This window comes from Plectropomus leopardus, chromosome 13 (assembly GCF_026936395.1).
Source record: "Plectropomus leopardus strain MGB_pleo_1.0 chromosome 13, ASM2693639v1, whole genome shotgun sequence".
In the NCBI taxonomy this organism is placed as follows: domain Eukaryota; kingdom Metazoa; phylum Chordata; class Actinopteri; order Perciformes; family Serranidae; genus Plectropomus; species Plectropomus leopardus.
Window position 1 is genome coordinate 8,092,592 of NC_142188.1, and position 21,333 is coordinate 8,113,924.

General features: G+C 39.8%; 1 protein-coding gene across 1 annotated transcript in view; it reads right to left on the reverse strand.

The window, feature by feature from the left end:
* LOC121954858 (mitogen-activated protein kinase kinase kinase kinase 3-like) overlaps positions 1–21,333 on the reverse strand; it is a 54,384-nt gene that overhangs the window by 25,618 nt on the left and 7,433 nt on the right. The window contains 14 exon segments of the mRNA XM_042502586.2: positions 1,437–1,495; positions 1,647–1,725; positions 4,747–4,857; positions 4,859–4,864; positions 5,984–6,065; positions 6,236–6,298; positions 6,770–6,901; positions 7,813–7,885; positions 8,142–8,184; positions 8,755–8,802; positions 9,558–9,613; positions 9,760–9,824; positions 10,000–10,090; positions 10,464–10,521. Of these exon segments, the coding sequence (XP_042358520.1) occupies positions 1,437–1,495; positions 1,647–1,725; positions 4,747–4,857; positions 4,859–4,864; positions 5,984–6,065; positions 6,236–6,298; positions 6,770–6,901; positions 7,813–7,885; positions 8,142–8,184; positions 8,755–8,802; positions 9,558–9,613; positions 9,760–9,824; positions 10,000–10,090; positions 10,464–10,521 (966 nt within the window).

Here is a 21,333-nt window from a genome sequence, read left to right on the forward strand (position 1 = left end):
TGTTACTGTTTCTCTAATATTGGTAAAGACTTGCAGGGTAGGATCAAACATTAGCCTACGGAGCACCACCTGTGGTCTGGTAATGAAGCAGCGTTCTTTTTTTTAGATGACTTGGTTGATCGATTGATAGCATAAAACCTAAGTTGTGAGCGAATCAGGAGCATCAATGCTTTTTTTTCTTCATTAGATAACAGGCACATGTTACTGTGGTAAAACCATTATTGCCAGAGTTGCGCCTGTTTACGTCAACACCTTTGATGACGATACCGATGGCGTATTATGTTAGGGTTTTGAATCACATCTTTTCAAGGCCAGTGCTGACAATAACCATGTTTCATGCTAAAATCCAGCATGTATAAATTTATCATTTTTTACGCCAACAAAAAGCAAAGATACAACTGCCCTTATATTTCTGTCTAAGCTGATATGTGCATGTATGTATCCATCCATCCGTGCAAATCAGGAGGCACTACAGCAAGAAAGCTTAAATTTTGCAGTGCTTCACTCTTCAGTGGTTTTTGTGTTTAAGGCTGTTGTCTGGCTGTCAGTTGGTGTCACCACCATGCCGAGGACAGAAGGAGACGGTTGCTGCTTTATGCAAAGACATCTATATGTCCACTTTCTGCTGCTGTCTGAGTCCAGGTCCAGGTCTGAGTCCTGGTGTCAGGCAGCAGGCGTACTCTCTCTCTGTAACCACGTCGTCCAGCATTTACAGGGGGATCATAAAGCATGCCAGTCCAGGTGGGACACAGTATCCCTCCGGCATGTTCTGGTTCCATCCAAGGGTCTCCTCTGATTTGGACATAACCAGAAGTCCTCCAAGCAACGCACCAGGTGTGACCACTCCAAAAACGCCATAGAAGCGCATCGGGAAAAACAGCTAGAAGCACCCGAGGAGCGGGGCTGCGTGACAGTGTGACTCAGCGCCTTGAGTGGAAAAGTTGAAAATATTTTAACTTGTATGTGCGCCCAAAAACTGCTAGAAAAACGCGGCACACAGCAGCAGGAGAGGAGTGTTCGACAGGCGTGCTGTAGCATGGGGAATCAACGGTTTGCTGACGACGCTTCTCTAGTGACGCTGGATGCATGTAGCTCAACTGGAGCCTTTAAAAAGAGCAGTGGTTCTGCTCTGAGCTCCATCTGGGCATCTTAACCTGTCACCCTGACCCTAAACGAGAGCCCAGACACTCTGACCTCAATCAATGACACTGATCAGCACTCTCCTTAATAAAATGCCTCAAGCCCTAAAACTATCAGAGTGAACCATGTGGATGTGCTTCATTCATTTTGGTTCCACACAGATTGACATAAACGTGGATTGGGGTGCTTCTTGTGCGTAGGTGAGGATAAGACATGCTGATACTGGTGAAGGGACACACATACTGTCACTCCCTTGCACACACTCATACACACATATGACAAAGCGAAAAACTCACCGGTTCATGATGAGGTTCTGTCTCCTTTCTCAAGGGAGGATCAAACTTCACCTGACCAACTGAGAAAGAGCAAGTAAAAGAAAGAGAAAGAGGTAAAAATTACATTGATATTGGAGAATATTGTGTATACAGGGAGTTAGGGAGCTCTGGTGGCTTCTGTTGTCAGACTAAAAATGTATTTGTTCATGTTGACCTTGTGCATGAACTCACAGTTAATCTCCGAAAGCGTCTTTCCCTCCCTGGCGCTCCTGCTGGTGGAACGAATACGATGAGGAACAGAGACAGGAGACTATCGGGGAAGAGAAAGACACACACACACAAAGTCAAAGAGCTGTTGAAAGAATATACACACTGTAGTAGTTTACACAGTCCTTGAGAAGATTACAATAGGCTTAAAAAAAAAATCCTTCTGCTATTTCCTGTGGGTGGGATTCGATGACACAGCAAAACAGCCAGCCGCACTCTGCAACCAGACAACCAAAACATAGCAACACAGTCGACGGAAAACACAAACCTTCCCTGGCAACGACAGCGACGTTTTCCCCTTAAAACTGTCCCTGTAAGACAACATACCCTCTATGCTGGAGGATATTCTTTTAGTATCAGAGTGCCAGACAGTACATTGATCACATATGTTTTATTATAGGTGACCCATGTGGCAAACGGCTGACCCTGACAGTCTTGGCATCACAAACTAGCCACAAATCTGCGCTAAATCAGGCTGCGTTTCCATTAAAATGCATTGAGTAAGCTACTGTATGTGATGCTATGTTGATTTTGTTTAGAAGTAACATCGTTCTGTGACCAGTGTGTTTATGTTTATACAGTTCAACTGGTATAATCACAGTATCTGCACACTGACACAGTATTTCCAAACTCCACTTGACGTCATGTCTTCAATATTTAATCTTAATATGTAAACTCCCCTTAAAGAAAAGCTAAAAACACAGCAACCTCAAACCATGCTCGGAAAGCATGAAAAAGACAAACCAATACAGAAAATGCATCCAACAAACCACATCTGTAACTCAGATCCACTGATAGCTTCTTTCTACTCAAAACCACCTCTTACAGGTGCAATAAAGTTCTTCATCTGAACACACAAGTCATGGTTAGTTTCTGTAATGGCAAAGGTAGATGAAGATGGCTTCCACAGCTGACACATCTGAGCACCTGTGTTTATAAACTGCCAAATGAAGAAATGAGATTTTGATCTTTTAATCAGAGCTGAGTAAAACAATCCTCACTGTCTATTTTAAGCTGGTCAGAGTAACAGATGGGCAGCTTTTACTGCATCACTGACATTTCCCTGAAGATCCTTTAACTGAAGTCGAGTTTTTATTTAAAGTGTGAAACCCTTTCTCTCCAGCACAAACCAAAATGTTAATAAAATTTGTTTGGGTTTTTTTTGTTTGTTTTTGATGCATTATGCTAAGGAGTGTGATGATGTCACACTTTGGGAGCCATCTTCATAGATTTAACTGTTTCTTTGTCGGCCGGCGTCCGCCACAGAACTAGAATGAAAAGAACCGATGTTTAGTGAGCTGCTGTGGTTTAGCCAAGATTGCCAATAGTGCTGTCATGGAAGCAGGTGCAGTTTTTTGGGTGGTAAGTGTGAATCACTATAAAATTGTAATATTAGTTACAACCACCTAGAGATTAAAGGAATAGTTTGACTTATGGGAATGTGTTGAGTCGCTTTCTTGTGAGAGTTAGATGAGCAGGTTGAGATCATTCTCATGTGTGTTGGGGGTCAATGAACGCAACGTGGGAAAAACTCCTCGTGAGTTCCTTTCATCCCCAGCAGCAGTTTTTGGAGTTTGACTTGCTGTGTGGATAATTGATCAGTCGATTCGATCACAGCTGATCAGATCAGATTAATGGATGAGAGGAGCAGCTGCCGCTAAGCCGAGGGAATGCAAACTTTTAGACCCAGTGCATTAAGTTTCACTTTCACTGGGTCTGGCACTCTGCTGCTCCACCTGTGCCCAGAGTATGCTCTGTACTCCCACAGTGTAATACAATGAATAACTGAAAAGTATATGTTTTAATAGTGCTACTTGGTCAAGGCCAAAAAATAGAAAATCAATACGTGGCAGCTAATGTTTTAATCGTGGTGTAGGAAACCCTATATCAGGCGTTTGGTTTAGCATAGGAAAAAGGTTAGAAACAGCTAATCTGGAAAACAAAATAAGTTGTTTTTTCACTTTTTGTTTTGAATGGATACATAATGTGATTTAACGTGGTAATAACTGAGCTTTAGAGGTGCTGTGAGGCAGATCTTGTTACCTTTGGACAAAGCTAGTGCCTGTTTTTCCCCCAGACATGAGAGTTGTATTGATCCCCTCATCTAGCTCTTGGCGAGAAAGTGAATAAATGTATTTCCCAAAGTAAATAGGCCAAAAATACATCCATATGAAAGTAAATGAAATGTATTAAAATTGATTATATTCCATAATTTGTTAGGCTAGTAAAACTGTGATTACATAATCATATGATTGTAATTTTATAATTGTAAAAAATGCTTATAAACAGAAAATCACAAGCGTTAAGTACAAGTGCTCGCTGGCATGTTGAATTAATTATGCAACCGCCACGGTAATCCATCACCCGTCTGATAAGCTGCATGCCGATGCCAGTTTCCATGACAGCACCAGTAGACACTGAATTGAATGGAGTTCTATTCATTCAGCTCTGTGGTCCTCCTCCGAGTGAAAAACAACTGACAGTATCGTTTGTGTTAGAATGACATCACTGCAGACACCGCAGCCCAAACCGGTACCTTCCTACGGGCCGCGAAACGGGGTGCACGTCGAGCACCGGGGCTTATGGGTAGGAAATGACCCCTGTACTTAAACTGAGGAGGAGGTAGAGGATGGGGGGTGGAGACAGAAAGATTAAGAAAAAAAGGAAGGGAGAAAGGAGAAGAGAAAGGTAGAGAGAAAGGAGAAGTGCTACAAGGAGGAAGAGAAGAGGAAAGAGGAAGAATAAAAGAAAAGATTAAAGCCAATAAAAGTGAAATGAGAAACAAAGAGGAGAAAAGAGCAAAAAGAAGGAAAGTAAGTAAGGAAAAGAGGGAGAAGGACAAAGAGCAGAAAGATGAGTCACATGTGCCGGGGAAAAGCGTGACTGTGGAGGTTGAATGGTGGTTGATGAAGGAATTTAAGGAACAAATGAGAAAGGAGAAGGGTGCGATTTGAAGGGAAAAGAAGCGAGATCCAGCAAAAAACACAATCACTACTCTGTTGACTCTTCTGCAAGCTTGATGACACTTGTTTTGAAAGCAAAACCTGAGAAGGTCAAAGGTTACCTCTGGCTCAGGGTCATCGTCATCGAAGTCATTGAAGGTGCTGTGGTCGGGGTTGTTGGCTTTGTCCAGCAGCTCTATCGCCAGCGTCCTGCTGAGAGGCTGTGACACAAAAAGGGTGCTGGAGGAGGAAAGGGGGGGGGGGTTGAGTTAAAATGAATTTTTGTCTGTCTGATTAATACTTAAACAACAAAAAGGCACTCGAGTATTCCAGTGTGACAGATGTTTGGGGATTTCCTTGACAAATAACTAAAATGACAGCTTGTGAGAGCTGACATTCAGTAGATAAACATCTGCTGAATTGCCAATTAATAGATGACTAATCGGTTTAGCAAGAGTGAGAACGTGTATAATGGCTAACACCCTGTGATTAAATAGTGTCACAAGAGGATTTTATAACTGGCTTTTGTTGTTTACATTTTGCAGTGGTGTTGTTCCAGGTTATGTAATTTACAATAAAGTTTTCACCACCAGAAGCATACAACTGGTATTTATGACTAGTTAACTACGAATTTGGTTGCATTTCATATATTATGTTGATCTGCAATTGTCAGAACAAATGTTAATTTAGGTTCCTCTCAGTTCATTTTTGATTTTCAAGGTGTGTTATCAATAGCTGTAGGTCAAAATATCTTATATCTACAATTAGACAGATATACAACCAATCAGAGCAGCAAAACACTTGACAAAGTGCGAAGTGACAGACGCACGTAAACAAACAGCAGTGTGCAGGGATGAGCCGCGACGGTGTAGCATCAGTATGTCACTGAACAAGTGTTGCTGTTTTTGCCATACGAATTTAAAAACAGTACTTCAACAGAAAGTTCCACATCAGCTGCTGTACGCTAGGTTTATGCTTGCACTTGTGTCTCTGGCGCAAGGGTGTGCCTGCCAAAAATGACATCATCATGTCTTTTGCATAAAGTCCGAAGGCTTCTCAGGTTGTCGATTCATATCAAATCAACCCCCTAATAGATAAATGGTTGTGGTCAGCCTGAGGCGGGCCTGGTCGACTGCCTGACCTATTAAAATGTGAGTTTTGGTTCCCTGGGTAATATCATGCACCACTGTAGCAATTAATGCTTGTGTAAAAATCACAAACATATGGAAAAAAACAATAACATAGTAAGCTTCATTGTGGAAATAGTCTCATCTACAGTGAGTATCAATGACAGTTCAGCCAGAATGGGTAACACTACTTGAAGTAATCTGTTTGTTTCAAAGCATTTTTATTGCTCACCTGCAGCAGTTTCTCAGCTGTGGGCCTCTTCTTTGGGTTCTTGGTGAGGGCGAGTTTGACAAAATGGTGGAAGTTATTTGTCCTGTCGTCCAGCAAAGAGAGAGAGGAAAAGACAAGGGAGAAGAAGAGAATGGGTTTAGTTTTTGGTCAGTGTGAAAGCCGTGTTGCATGTTCAGTTAATACCTCTTAATAGCTGAAAATAGTGAAGACAGTGAGGACGACAATGACATCGTGGACAGGGTGTTTTCTTACCACTTGACTTTATCTTTCAACTTAGGAGGCTGGAAATTGCTCTTGGTCATTAAGAAGAGAGCTCTGCAGAGAGAGAGAGAGAGAGAGAGAGAGAGAGAGAGAAGGATTTTTTATTTTATTCTTTTTTATTTATGCATCTATTTTTTTTTATCCAATTGCTGTTGATTTTTTTCTTGTATTTATTTATATCATCATTTAATTGTATCAGAGGCTTTGGCAATATTGTTTTACAAACATTCGTGCCAATAAAGCAAATTGAATTAAAAAAAAAAGAGACAGACATTGATTTATGTATTTGCAGGAGAGTACAGACACATAACAGGGAAAGTGCCTAAAAACGTGCTGCTATAATGACAGAATTAAAACACAGGAGCTTCCACTATAGCATCCAGGTCCCTCTATTCTACGGTAATACTTAATACAATTCAACGTTTGCTGAAATACCACTATACATTGTTTAAAAGAAAGCTTGTTACATTTAGAGTAAGAACATTTTTCATCACACTCAACCAGTGATTACACACACTCCTCTACCTCATGGGGTGCAGGTCAAACATGGGTGGCTGTAGCTCAGCCAGCTCTATTGCAGTAATGCCCACAGCCCAGATATCACACAGCTGGTTGTAACCTCCTTTCCGCTCTACTGCTGCTACCTCTGGAGCCATCCTGTGGAGAGATAGAGAGAAAGATGGAGGAGAGACAGAAGGAGGGCATGAAAAACAAGAAAAGAGGGAAATAATGGGAGCAAATATGCAACAGCAGCAGCAATCAGGGAGCCGGCATGACCCTGATGTTAACCTCTATAACTTTACCATAGCTGGGCTTCAGCTGGACACACTGATGAGCTTCTATTCTCAAGTTTGAGAATAGATGCAAAGACATGAAGCAAATAGTTTTTAAAATATATATTTAATAGTGTGCTGTCCAGATTAAAGAAAAAGGGGAAAATGGAGAAAAAAAGAAAAATTCCATGATGTTATTCCTGGTTTGTTCAGGTCTCGTAAAGAGTATGATTCCTGGTGTATTACTGTTGCATAATCCATTATGTCTAATTCACACTATATGAGTTAGCCGTGATTTTCAGGAGCAACCTGTCGTTGACTCAACGCTCCAACTTTCAAGGAGGAGCCCTAATTTTAGCCAAATAACTTACCAGGAATACAGCTTTGTCACTTTGATATTTTCCAAGTGATATCCCCCCCGACCACAGGTTGAGTTAACCAGCGTATCACATGACATACCCATATGACATTTCTTCTAGCGAAAGATATTGTGTGTGTGACTGTGACTCAGTCAGTCATGATGTGGGGAAAACCACAACTTCTTCAAGACTCCCACTTACAAGGCAGCAAGATGTGAAGTGTGATGAAGAATACAGCAATGTGGAGATTTTGAAAGTTGTGTCGTGTCAACTTAGCCTTAGGAAAACTCCTTCATATTTTCTGACGTCACGTTTCCCTCAACTGATCAAAGGTCTTTAGCATGCAGTAGGAAGCTGGATTTTATACTTTTTGTAAGCCTGTTTGCATATCCATGTGCAGCATCAGAGGAGCTGATGAAGAAAAACAACAACTAACCAGTACGGAGTTCCGATGAACGACTTCCTCTTGGCTAAAGTTGCTGTGATCTGGGCCGATACTCCAAAGTCAGCTATGGAGAGAAAAGGGGGGGGAGGGAATACGAGAGAATAAAATAAATAACAGAGGAGAAGGAGTGGCAGAAAGAAGAAAGAATGTAACGGGAAGAAATAAATAAAAAAGGGGGGAGAGAGGGAATTGAAATGATTGTACGAAAGAGGGGAGAGACGGAGGAGACAGAAAGGGAAACCAAGTCAGCAAATGAGGCTATTCAGATTCAGTCTCTTGAAGCAGAAGGAAATTGCAGAAGCTTTGCATGTTCCACTCACCTAGTTTAACATAGCCGTTGTCTGTCAGGAGGATGTTGGCTCCCTGTCAGCAACACAAGATTTCACACATCAGGTCAATTTAAATTAACTTGAGAGGCGCATTCAGCGGTGCAGGTTTGCTGCAAAGTGGTTTGTCATTGATCAACGCAGCCTGCGGCTATGAATCAATAATCGTTTTCCCAGATACAAACACCATCAACTGTTTCTATGCAATAATTTAGTGATCGTTTTTATTTTTAACTATAACTATATGTGATTTTTTTTGTTTGATACACTATCCTTATTTATGATTTTTTTTACAATAATAATTCATTATTAACAGAACTGCCTTTGCAACACTTCTCTTTACATGCATGCTGTTTACAAAATAACAGAAACAGCAGTATGATGGGAAGTCATCTAATACAATAACCCTGCAACACTGTGAAAATTAGAAAAGGTGTTAGTTCCACTGTATTTTGATTTTTGAGGCTCTAGTCCAGGTTGCCATTGCACTGAATTACTTTACACCGAAAAGCATTATTCAAATTGGAAGTTGAAATTAACAGGTGACTTGAAAAGGCCTTTAAGTTTTGCTGACATGCATTTTTAACACAGATTTCTGCAAACTCACCTTTATGTCTCTGTGCATTTTGCCTTTGTTGTGTAGGTAGTATAAACCCTGTAAACAGAATCACAGCAGCTGGTGTTACTGGCTCTTGCAGAAAAAAAGGAAACAGTCATGTGATCAAAATGACAACAGGGCACTGAAAACAGAATGGAACTCAATTTTGAAATATTTGTTAAAGAAGATATTTCGATACTCTCCCCCCTCTTTCCTGCTGGTTTAATGAAAATCAGATGTTTAGGAGATTGGCTCAACTTACAGCTGGCAGCACAAACATCACATCATCTGTGTCTCTGATGGATGACTGGCTCCAGTGTACATTGCTAAAACTTTGCAGTGTTTCCTCTGTAATTTTATACAGCTGTGGTGCTTTTGGGGAATAATCACAGTTTGGTCTTAATATCTGTATACACTTTAAATTTCAGTTTCAGTTTGAATGGATAATATTTAAAAGTTAAACTGCATATATGGAGCACAATTTGACATTTGGACCATGACACATAAAAATCCAATATCTTGGCTCAAGTTAGTTTTCTGAAATCAACTCATAAATGGGTTATTCATGTCCATGTAATTGCACTCAGTGCTTGAACTGCTGAAGTTTCTTTCTCTGTAAAATGATGAAAAGTGTTAGCATGAAGCACAAAGCCAATGAACAGATGAAATCATTTTGGGTCTTTGCTTGCATCATTTTATGGAGAAAGAAACTGAAGCAGTTCAAGCTGTGCATAAGTTCAATGTCCAAAACATGCCTCTTTATTTATTCAAAAATATAACTACACTGACAATAAATATGCTGCATACGCTACCTGCAGGGTCTCCCGTGACATGTAGGCTATCTGTGACTCTGACAAAGGCCCAGTTACTGCAGGAGAGAAACAAGGAGGACAAAGAGAGAGAGAGAACAAAAGAGAGATGGATGGATATCACAGAGTGAGAAAAGGTGAAAAACAAACTGCATGGTTAACATCAAAATGTGTGTATGTGTGTTTGGGTGCAGGTTGTTCTTACCGTGATAGATATCCTGCAGAGAACCTCCTCCACAGTACTCCATACTGATCCATAACTTGTCTCTCCTGCACGCACACAGAGAGCACACAGTGTCAGTGCAGCTCCACATTTACGCAGAAGTGCTTTCCCTTCACACACCAGTTCATCTCTCTTTTCTCTCTCTGACAAACAAGGGCGCATGCATGGAACAGACTAATGCTGTCCCATCATGCACATCACTCATTTGACACACAAACTTACCGGAGATAACTGCCAAAATAGGCTACGATGTTGGAGTGTTTACAGTCCTTCATCATTATGATCTCCTGCTGGACGACAGCAAAGTCCTCACCTGAAAGAGAACACGAGCACGCGTACAGACACACACATTATTATTATCTAAATCTGGTCTCTTAATGCGTGACATGGTTATATGGCTATCATTATTTCAACACTTCCTGCAAATTCTGATTTTCTTTTTATGCTTTTGTTTCTTAAATGGAGGAGCAGAAGAAGGAAACCAGCACTTGAGTGTGGAAAAAAAAAGTTTGTGAAAAGAAGTCTGATGAAGAAAAAGAGCAAAAAAAAAAGGAAGGCGATTTGACAGCAGAGAAAAAAGAGAAGAAATGAGCGTGATTGAGAGAAAGGCTGATATGGAGATAGAGCGGAAGATATGGCAGGAAAAAGGGAGATAAAGGAGTAAAAAGAAAGATGAGATAACTCACCCGGTTCCAGTTTGATGACTTTGATAGCAGCCAGCTCTCCTGTGTTTACATTACGAGCCTAAAGGAGGGAAAACAGAAAAGGGAGTTATTGACTAACAGAAACCAGGTTTACGTGATGTTTAGGAAATCAGAAAATGAGGCAAAAAAGGTGAACCTGGCTCAACCTTTGCAACAACGAAATGCAACGTCATCCAGCAATGCACTGTGTAGATTAATCAGATAACATGAACAGTGGATCTCTGCTAACGGCTGTCATGGAGGATAAAGTCATTGCAGCTGTGATAAATCTCCAGAGTTGTAAAATCCTTTGCACCTGGTGGTATAAACTAGTTTTAAGCAGTGCTGTGGATGAAGTACCTAAAAGCCACACTTGAGTAAAAGTACAGATAGTAGATAATGACTTTAGTAGAAGTTGAAGTCGCCTATCAGAATATTACTTAAGTAAAAGTTCAGATATTAATTTTACTTAAGTACCAAAACTAATTTTATGATATTAAATGTAATTAAGTATTGAAAGTAAAACTACAAGTTAATGCTGTTAAAAATCAATCGGTCACAATTCTGAGAATTATGATATTTATATCTTTATAATATGTTTACCACTTAAAAACAAAGCTTATATTACACTTGAAGAAAACTTTTTTTTTTACAACTTAATGGATTTAAAGAACAAAACCCAGTTTTTCCTTTCCTCCCATTGTCTCATTCATCTGTCTGTCCCTCCCTCCCTCCTTCTCTCCTTCTTCTTCCCTTCCTTCCCTCTTTTGTAGTCAGTGACTAAGATGCTTCGAGGAAATATACTGGAATAAAAATAAACATTTTATCTAGGAAGTGCATTGAAGTAAAAGTGAAATTTAACAGAAATCTAAAAACTCAAGTACAGTAGAGATACTGCCAAAAAATACTTAAGTACTGTAACAAAGTATAAGCACGTTGTTACATTACAACACTGGTTTTAGGTGGCAGCATTTAAACCTTCAAACTCATGGATCATGATTGAAACGGGCCTGCCTGGATCATATTTCGTCCTCTCATCAATGCAGACCCTTATGGATGAGGAGACGTGTGCGTCAGAGAAACTGCAGGTACGATGGAACAAATACATTTTTCCATCATCTGTTACTCTTTGTCATAATAGTAAGGCTGTATCACAGATGCATAAATGTATTATTTACTTATTTGTTTAGAGAATGTCAAATATGTATTTCATTTATTATAATGTCCAATGTTTTTTCTTTTTAATGTAACCTGTCTTTCACTGCCCTGATATTTATGTGTTGCTATATCAACAGCAGTTATTGGTTGATGTATACCTGCAAGTTGTGTCTAAAATAAATAAAAACAGAATGGCTGAATCCCCTTTAGAACCTTTCTACAATTATGTTATTGACTACCGCATTTCAGATGCTTTTAAATGTACTATTTACGTATCAAACAATATTTGTTTTCCTTAATTATGGATATCATGTTCCTGATGCAACCAGAGAGAACACTCATTTTTCAATATGTTGTACGCAGCCAGTTTAAAGCAGGTTTAAAATACCAGAATTCATCCATAGCGCCATCGCCACTCATTCAAAACACACGCTCAGATAAGGCGGGGTCACGGAGGAATGTGTGGACCTCAACAGGAAATCGAGACGTTTTTTTTTTTCTGTATTCCTGAAAAGCTGACATTTGTCGAAAAAAGCGGAGGTTCTTCTGCAGGATACTGAGGCTGATTTTCTATAAATAGTAAGCGATGTTTACATTTAGCAGCAGTGCTGGCGCAGCAGGAGGGGAATTCTATATGAAATACACATGAATAAAAGATGGCCTTTCAGAGGGGGACATGAATTGCTTCTCTCAGGCCAAGAATGTGCGAGTTTGACTGTGTGTGTGTGTGTGTGTGTGTGTGTGTGTGTGTGTGTGTGTGTGTGTGTGTGTGTGTGTGTGTGTGTGACATTGCGGAAGTATGTGGGCAAGAATGAGAGCGTGTGTGTGTGAGCAAGAGAGAGAGAGAGAGAGACTTTTTAAGTGGACTGATAAGATTTTAAGCATCAGAGACAAAACAAAAGCTTTAATACCATGAACTTCCTGGAAATAATTCCTCTTAACACTTCTCGTGTTAACACTCGTCTCAATGCAGAACACGACAGAAACAGAAACACCCCCATCTACCCCCATCTACCCTGATCCTGGCTGCAGCCGCACCTACATATTTATCCAACATTAGGGAGAATAACATGACATTTTACATTCCAGTCTGATCACTTTATTGGGAGGCTGTCAAACTTTGCAAGGACAACTTTTTGTTTTTCATGAACGTCCATAAAGCCTCTTGCATTGCAGTTATTTTTATGTCAATACAGTTACAGCTGATTGATAACAAAATCCTCAGTGGACGGACAAACGCTGGTGTTACTTTAATAAGGTCCACCAAAGCCTTTCTTTTCCCAGCTGAAATAGGGCAGTTGTTGTTGTTCAGCACCTGTATTTGTCCTCTGTGACAGGTGGTCTTTGTGGTATTTGTCCTGCTCCTTCTCCACTGTGATTGGACGGCCAGTGAATGTGACAAGCTCAGCGTTTTACTGGAAGTTAAATATCTGTCATCTCTCACTTTTAATCGGACAACGGATTATTGATCACAGAGGACATTCATAGTCGGATTTATCGTTTATTATACTTTTTATTTTCTATTTTTAAATTTCCAAAAAGTCACCCCAGTTTGAGGCTGGATAAGGTAGAGTAGACTCAGATTTATTAAAATAAATATAAACTTGTTTAAAACTGTACAATTTAACAGATTGTAATAAAAATAATGGTTTCCAACGATATATTAAAAAAAAAACTGAGGAAAAGGATGTGTCTGAACACACTTTATTACTGTTGCACTGTGTTCACAGCCCTGTCCACATCAAAGCATTTAAAAAAAAATTATCCACGATGCAACACAAAGAAGAGGAGACAAAAGATGGCTACAAGATAAGATTGTCTGTCATTTGCTAATTGTGAAGTTTATCCTTACACGCATTTTCAGTAAACTCTCAATTGTCTTATATGAAATACAGCAAGAATGCCACAGAAATACTTAAACATTAAAAGTGTTGCACATTAAAAGGACAAACTTTAGCTCTCATTGAAGGACAGCTTGCAGCGCTGTCCCTAAAGTCTCTTAGTGTCAACATGAGAAGTTATGACAAATTCCTTTGACGTTTTCTGATACAGTGATGTATTATGTGCAGACTGTCCTGCTTAGTCAGCATGAGCAGTGATAGCCACCATGGCTTGAGGGAAAAAGAAAAAATGGCACCAACAGAAACTTAAATCACACCAATAAGGTGTTGGATTACCGCCCATGCCGCAGAAACACAATAGCAATGAGAAGACAAAATAAAACAAAGAACTCAAGGATAACCATGAGAAAAACTACACTATCTAACTATCTAACTACACTGTTGAAGAAAAAAACAGACCTTTGGTTTTGTCTGACAGGAAGGAAAAAGACTGTCTCAAGAGGAAGATCAAGTGAGGAGTAGAGGCAAAGGAGGAATGACAAGAGGCCGACCAACACCAAAACAAAGCTGTGGCGGGAGGGAGGGGATACAAAGAGACGCAAAGACAGAAGCCGAGTGGAGAGCAGAGACAGAGTGTCTTCAGTCAGGAGACAAACCAGAGATGACTCATAGCGCTCAGTGTCACAGTCCGCGGCAACAACACACAGCCTGACTCGACTCGATGGGCTGCTGTGACTCAAACAAGCCGTCTGGAGAAACCGAGGGGTTGCAGGTTTGATCATGCCGTACTTGTGTGTGTTAATCAGAAAAATCACAAACTGTCACGCTTCATCAAACTCAACTTTCAGTGCAAAACCTAAAATGCACCAGTCAAACAAATTCTGTGTAATGTTGAAAATGCCACAACACAGCAGTACACGCCATGATTCTGACATTTCACAAAAATCCATTCAGTGATGGAGCAATGACTGAACGAACACTGATTGTACTAAATTAGCAAACAAAAGAAACGACTGAATAGAAGGCTGTTTCTTATTAGTTCCATTTAATGTTTGGAAAAGCAAAAGGCAAAGTTTATTCGCTCATTTTAATTTACTCTGGGGGGAAAACTCCAAATCTAACAGCTCAACTGTCACATAAATGTATGACTGATGATGACCATCAGTGCATGAATGCAGCCTGACTGCGACACGCTGAGGCTCAGGTGACTGGGCGTGATGGTGACACGGGCAACAGGGAAAGTGATTAAGCACACCCATGTCGAGAATAGAGTTCAGTATACTTACTTTTTTTTTTTTTTTTTACATTTTTATGCCCTCGAAAACACATGGATTGATGACAATGAACAACGAAAGAAGAAATAGCCAAAGATTTGCAAAAAAAATTAGTGAAAAGTACAAGAAAATTACCTGAAAATTTGTTTAAAAAAAGCCTAAAAATTGTAATAATCAAAAGCTTTTTAAAAATGGTTTTCTTAATCTACTATTTTCTTGTAATTTGTGGTACATTTCTTACCAAGTTGCTAATTGCTTTTTTCTCCCGTGTTTTTGAAAGGAATCACATCAAGCTGCTTAGTGTTCACAGGTTTAAACACGTGTGAAAGGCATCTGAAAGCAGCACAAGAAAGTTCCCAAATATTCAAACAAACATTTTAACAGGGTATATTATTATATATATATATATATATATATATATATAACTTATGATTTAAACAAGCAACTGTCACATCTGAGGAGAAATAAAGAGGAGTGTCAACAGTTAGAGCCAACTTATGGCCGTATTTTTTCTTTTTATCAATATCAACATATTTTTTGGTCTGATAGGCAGCCCTACTTGGGAAACTTTGCCTGATGAGAATGAATTAAAAAAAAAAAGGGGAACAACAATTTAAGCAATGTCCATTTTCCCTTCAAGCAAAGGCAGGACTCTTGGAGCAGGGAGTTGTTTCCATGTGTTGAACTGCCAGATCAGCAGAGGCTTGATGTGGACTTCTACTACTGTAACACAGTAATGGAGAGACTTAGCTCATATATCCATCATTAACACCTCTATTAGGCCGCCTCTGTGTGTGTGTGTGTGTGTGTGTGTGTGTGTGTGTCATATACTCGGCATATGGCAGGCTCAGTGGAGGATCAGTGTGGCATTTCACTCTCTCCTCTCTCTGACCATGAAAAACAAACAAGAACAGCCTAAGCAATAGCAGCTCACCATGTTAATCATCCCACCCAGCTGGAGCCGTAACCCTGCGACTACTGTAAGAACACAAGGGCGCACCATTTCGTTTTGTTCTACGGTTGCTTGCTTTATTCAATTTTTCGTACTAAGCTGTACTGAACTAGTGTTCATTCACTGCGGCTCTGACAGAAAAGCTTGTATCATTTACAGTTAATCTTGTGTGACAGCCATATAGTGAGGCTGACTCCTGGCGGGCGACGGATTTGATAAGGTCGGAGGTCATCTCAGGGCAGTGGTCTTTGTAGCAGAGATAAGTCATCTCAGGTCACAAGTTCTTGTCCATGGATTCACACACTAACCCTCATCTTAACCGCTTGCTGGCTCATGATGGGAATCGCCCGGACTTAGATTTTTTATTTTTTACTTTGGATTATTCAGAGTAAATTGACTCATATTTTCAGTCTTTGTTGTGCTACCCCAACATGCAACTTTTCACCAATCATATCCTCTGTTATATACAACTTTAGATATTTTATTCTGTTAACAACACGGGATAAAAGCTGGTCACGCTAATTTCAAACGTCATGTACAGGCCACAGGAAAGGAGTGAGGATAAAATCAAAAATAGCTATTGAGAGCTAAATGATTTAAGATTTAAACAACATTTTTATTGTAAAATTTTCAAATATATATTCATTTTTCAACAAATCATATGGTGGGCTTGTACAGAACACCCATGGGCTTAAATGGGATATTGTGCACACATTAAGCCTCTGCCAGACTTTTGACAATATTTGACATATAGAGCAATCAAAACATTAGAAATTGCTATAAATCAATTATTGAATCTTCAAATGAGATAAGACTTTAATTTTAACTAAATTATTATCACCTCAAATGGTGCAGCATATACTAAAAATTATTGAAAAGCAGATTTGGTGCGCTTGTTAGGTTGCTACAGAAATCAATAAGACCGCCCTTCAATAACCTATAAAACTTGCTGGGGACAAATACAACAAACACAAAAAGAAAAGAAATAAAGAAGTACAGAAAATTTGGGAAGCTCATTAGTGTCTCACCTCCTCTCCTGTCTTGGTGTCATATATCATGTAGGACAACTTGTAATACTGCTGAACTTTCCGTTGTGATTACAATCTCACGCTCACTTACCATCTCATCATCACTCGGTCTCTTGACATTTTCCAATTCCTATTTCAACAGACAAGCTCACAAACTGTTTTTTTCGCCTAACGATGGCCCGGGGGGTTCACACTCACACACATCGCTTAGGAGCAGCCACCGAGCAGCTCCACCACAGTGAGTGGGGGTGTTACGGCCTGGGGCAATGACTGCTGCGGTAGTTGTTAATTCACTTCCTTTAACAAGATTTTTCCAAGAGATTTGATGTTTCAAACCGGTGACCTTCCAATCACAGCCCATGCTTTTCTGACCTTTAAAATAACTATATACACAACACAATGAGCACACTGCACAGGCGTGTTTTTTCAAAGCAAAGACAGCTTATCTCAGTTTTTTTCAACACTGTCATCTGATCATTCCCTCCTGAGGGCTCAGTACATTGATGGCTATCACCTCAAAGAGCATGATGCTTTTCATTAAAAACAATAAAATGCAACCCAATTTTATTGTTTTGTTTTTCTTTTTTACTCTTAATACCACAGCAGACATACCTGTAAGTTGTGAATTGTGTGGTTGTATTTCTGTGTATGGATTTAGGGATATACAAGTTTATGTGTTTATTTGTGGATGTATCTTCGGTGATGTTTTTGTGGTATTAATGGGGGTATTTTGCATGCAGATTTACTGATGTATTTCTATTTCTATTTAAATATTCTTTTTCCTGCAAAAAAAACAAAACTCCTGTGGACAGGTGCTGGAAATAAGCATTTTGCTACAAACACTAAACACAGGATATCTGGTTCTTGTCCACAAATGAACATCTCTAATGCTACTGTGATGTTCATATTAAATAAACTTTGACTATAACTATAAAAAATAGCAAAAATTTAACTTAAAGTGTGGTATTTTTGGAAAAATGGTAAGGACATAACTCTGCATCTTGTTTTTCCCAGAAACAGCTACACAGCTCAACCAACACATGACCCCAGAAGGGGGAACAGGTGAGGCAAAAATGCAGTTAACTGGTTTTAATCAGGACACCTGTCTTTCAACAAAATAACCACTCGCTCATAAATACGTGAGCGCACACACACAACCTCTCAGGGCCACTAAAGTAAAGTCACTTTTCCTTTAAGAATTCAAAGCTTTCTTTTATACACTGCAAAATCATCAATCCAGAGGAGTCATTTCATCTGCGTTTTGTATTGAAATCCTTCTTTCTTAAAGCAAGTGATGGGCTCAGTCAATAGCAATACAGTAGCATTTGTTTCCAGTACAACTCAGCTAGGCTCACAGGAAATAACTGATTTGGAGCTTCACTACAAACTACTGCAATCAATGCCAGAGGCACAAAAATCACTGCGCTACCGGAGTCTGGTTTGAAACAAATTGAACTCGTCACCCTACTCTTTCAACATATGTCACATAATCTGAGAACATCACTGAAGCGAGGTTGAGGTTGGTGATTCAAAACTAAGAAATCTGAAGTTCTGCCAAAGTTACATGTTGGTTGAGATGAATGTGACTAATTCTCCCTCTGTGCCAACGGCATCCACATTTGGTGTCGGCCTGTGAAGTCGCATACCACACACTTCACACAGTCCTGCTACGCCGACCCACCCAAACAGCGTGTGTGTATGAATGCATATAAAGAAAGTGTGTATGTAGTTGCATTTTAGAGGAGTCAGAGAAAAAGCTGGAAAAGGCCGCACAACACACAAAAATATTCCAAACGCCACTGATTGTTTGGGTAAATGTTTCCTAAAAAGCATTCAGCTGGTTGTAAATCATTAGTTAGTCAGAGCCAGGTTTGAGCACTGTCAAGTCCATCGCTGAGCTGATCTCAAAATAGGAATTGGCACTTGGGCCAGCATGGTGCCAAGATTTTCTAAACCAGTTCGGCAGCAGCAGAGTTATATCCTGGCAGAGGTATGAACACCAAGGTGCCTTAAAACAAGCCTCAAAGAGATAATCATTATCCAAGTAGATTTATTTAAAGAGCAATATTACTTTTTTCTTTAATTCAGTGTCAGGCAACAAAGTTAGTCCTAATCCAAAAAGCTATATATGCATTTTTGCAGTTTTACACATTATAATGTAGCCTGGTTACAGAGGGATCCATTACATTACATTAATCCATTACATTTAATGACCCTGATGACTGAGAGTAGCAGCTGCTCTAATTCAGAGGAGTAAAACCTGCTGAGCGGAGTGTTTCCAGTTCAAATGCAGCACCATAGAGCTGTAAATATGTGTGTTTTCGGGGGAAGGCCCACAGATGTCTTCACCTGTCAAACCATTATCTGTTTTGTGTTGACTCTCCCTGCAGAGAAGTGTCATACCATTCACTGCCTGCACTGAAAACATCTTACGAACCCACAGCTTATCCTTGCAGGCATTTTGTTAATCACCTAGTATTTAATAAAAGGAGCTACTTTATTAACATGGATAAACTGTACTCTAAACAGCTGGTTTTGCCCTGGCTCAGGATACAGTGAACCACATCGGCCGGGCCATTTGTTTAGATATTAAATGAATTACGTGCTTTGAGCAGGAGATCGTCATGTCACTTCTGACAGTCTATGAAGAAGAATGGTAATAAAATATTTAACTTCGGGCCGTGAATACATCTGTAAGACATAATAGTTTTCCTAAAAATAATGGTGGAGTTTTTAATATTTAATCACTCTAATTAAAGTCAGTCCACACTTAACTTCACTACCTGATTGAGGACAATGTGATTTCCTTGATTCTGGGCCTTTAAAGATATACTATGCAGGATTTTTATGAAAAGTAGACAGTACAGACACATACGGAAGTAATCCCTCGTAATCAATACTGATGACCCACTAGAAGTTTCTAGCGGTCTTTTTTTCTGTATATTCTGCCCTCTAACTGCATTTTTTCATTTTCTTCTGATTTTCTGTGCTTGAGATGTTTATGGGCACATACCCCCACAGCGCCTAGGTGAGGTTCGGGCTAGTAGCAACCAGGTGGCAGACCATAAACAGTGGTCATCCAAGAGACAAAGCACCAAAAAACGCAAATAAAGCAAGGTGAGGTCAAATGAGAATGAATCTGGGGTTGGCTGTTTTTTACTTCTGCAGGATATTTTACAAACAATAACTGTGCACCACTTACATGCAAAGATTCAAACAAGAAAACCAGTTTCTTTGTTTTCTTATCTCCAATCAAAATCCAATCAAGTTTACTTCCTGTAAAACTAAATATAGCATGTACCAATCCATTTTAATAAATGATATCATGATGTGATCCACTCAACAATCAATCTGCAACTTTTAGCCACACAGCACTAACATTAGGTAAGATAGCTAGGAAAAGCATGCTACACGTTTTTGTGGGCCTGTGAGCGCAGGCGAACTCTTCATGAGTTCGTTTTTGTATCTGGGGATGGATAATTGATCAGTTGATTCCATCAAAGCTGATCAGATCAGTTTGATGGATGAGATAAGGTGCTGCTGCAGAGGTCAGGGAATGCAAACTTTTAGACCCAGCGCAATTAAGCATTAAATTAAAGGATTTTTGAAGCTCAGCATTACCATGTTGTATTGACCGGCTGACATCAAAATGTATTTTAGCCACTTTAAAAAACGCCTACATAAAAAAATACGATATCCATCTACGTGGATGCTGTATTGAGAGCTGCTATCAGCACTTTCCGACCCAAACAGCTGACCGGCGGCGGATGAGCAATGTAGTGCTGAAGGAAAAGGTCGTGTGACGGCGAGGTTAGGTCGTGAAAATACTCTAAATGTAGCGTCCACTTGGACTGATATTGATTTTTTTTGGTTGGCCACTTTGGAAGTAGCTAAAATGCATTGCGATATCAACCCCTGTGGTGTACGCGCCCCGTGTTTCTACAAATCATGAGCTTCGCCAACCATCAGCTACTGCATGTATTAGATTAAAAACCCCAAACTATCCCTTTAGTTTCACTTTCCCTGTGTCTGGTATTCTGTGGCTCTGTCTGTGCCCAGAGTATGCTCTGTGCTCTGGGAGTGTAATGCAAAAAATAACTGAACAGCCTATAATAGCTCTTCATGATGGTTCAGCTCCAAAAATAGAAAATCAATACGTGGCTGCAGATGTTCTAATCATAACAGGCCGCCACGAATAAATGACTGTGTGGGGAACTCTGCACTGAAGCTACATACTCTCAAAAAGCTGTTTCATCTTGTGGCATTAACACAGAGAGCAAACTTAATATCAGGCTGCCTGAATATTAAATGACTTCAGAGGGCTATTTTTACTGGTACATCTGGTTTTGTCTCTTACCGCTACACCGTGTCATTAACTGCTGTGTAACTGTGCAAGTTATCAATATGTGACTGCACCAGTGGCACAGAGACAAATTCCTGCACAGTGCGTTAATTATACTTGGCAAACAGAAACCAGACTGCCAGGATGGGGACTTAAATTTCCGATCTGAGACCAAAGAGGGTTTCAGGAACCTCGCTTGGCTTCAGCACTATTGTAAATGCAGGCTGTATATCCACCTCAGCGAGCAAACAACTGGAGGAACAGTTGACAAAAACAGG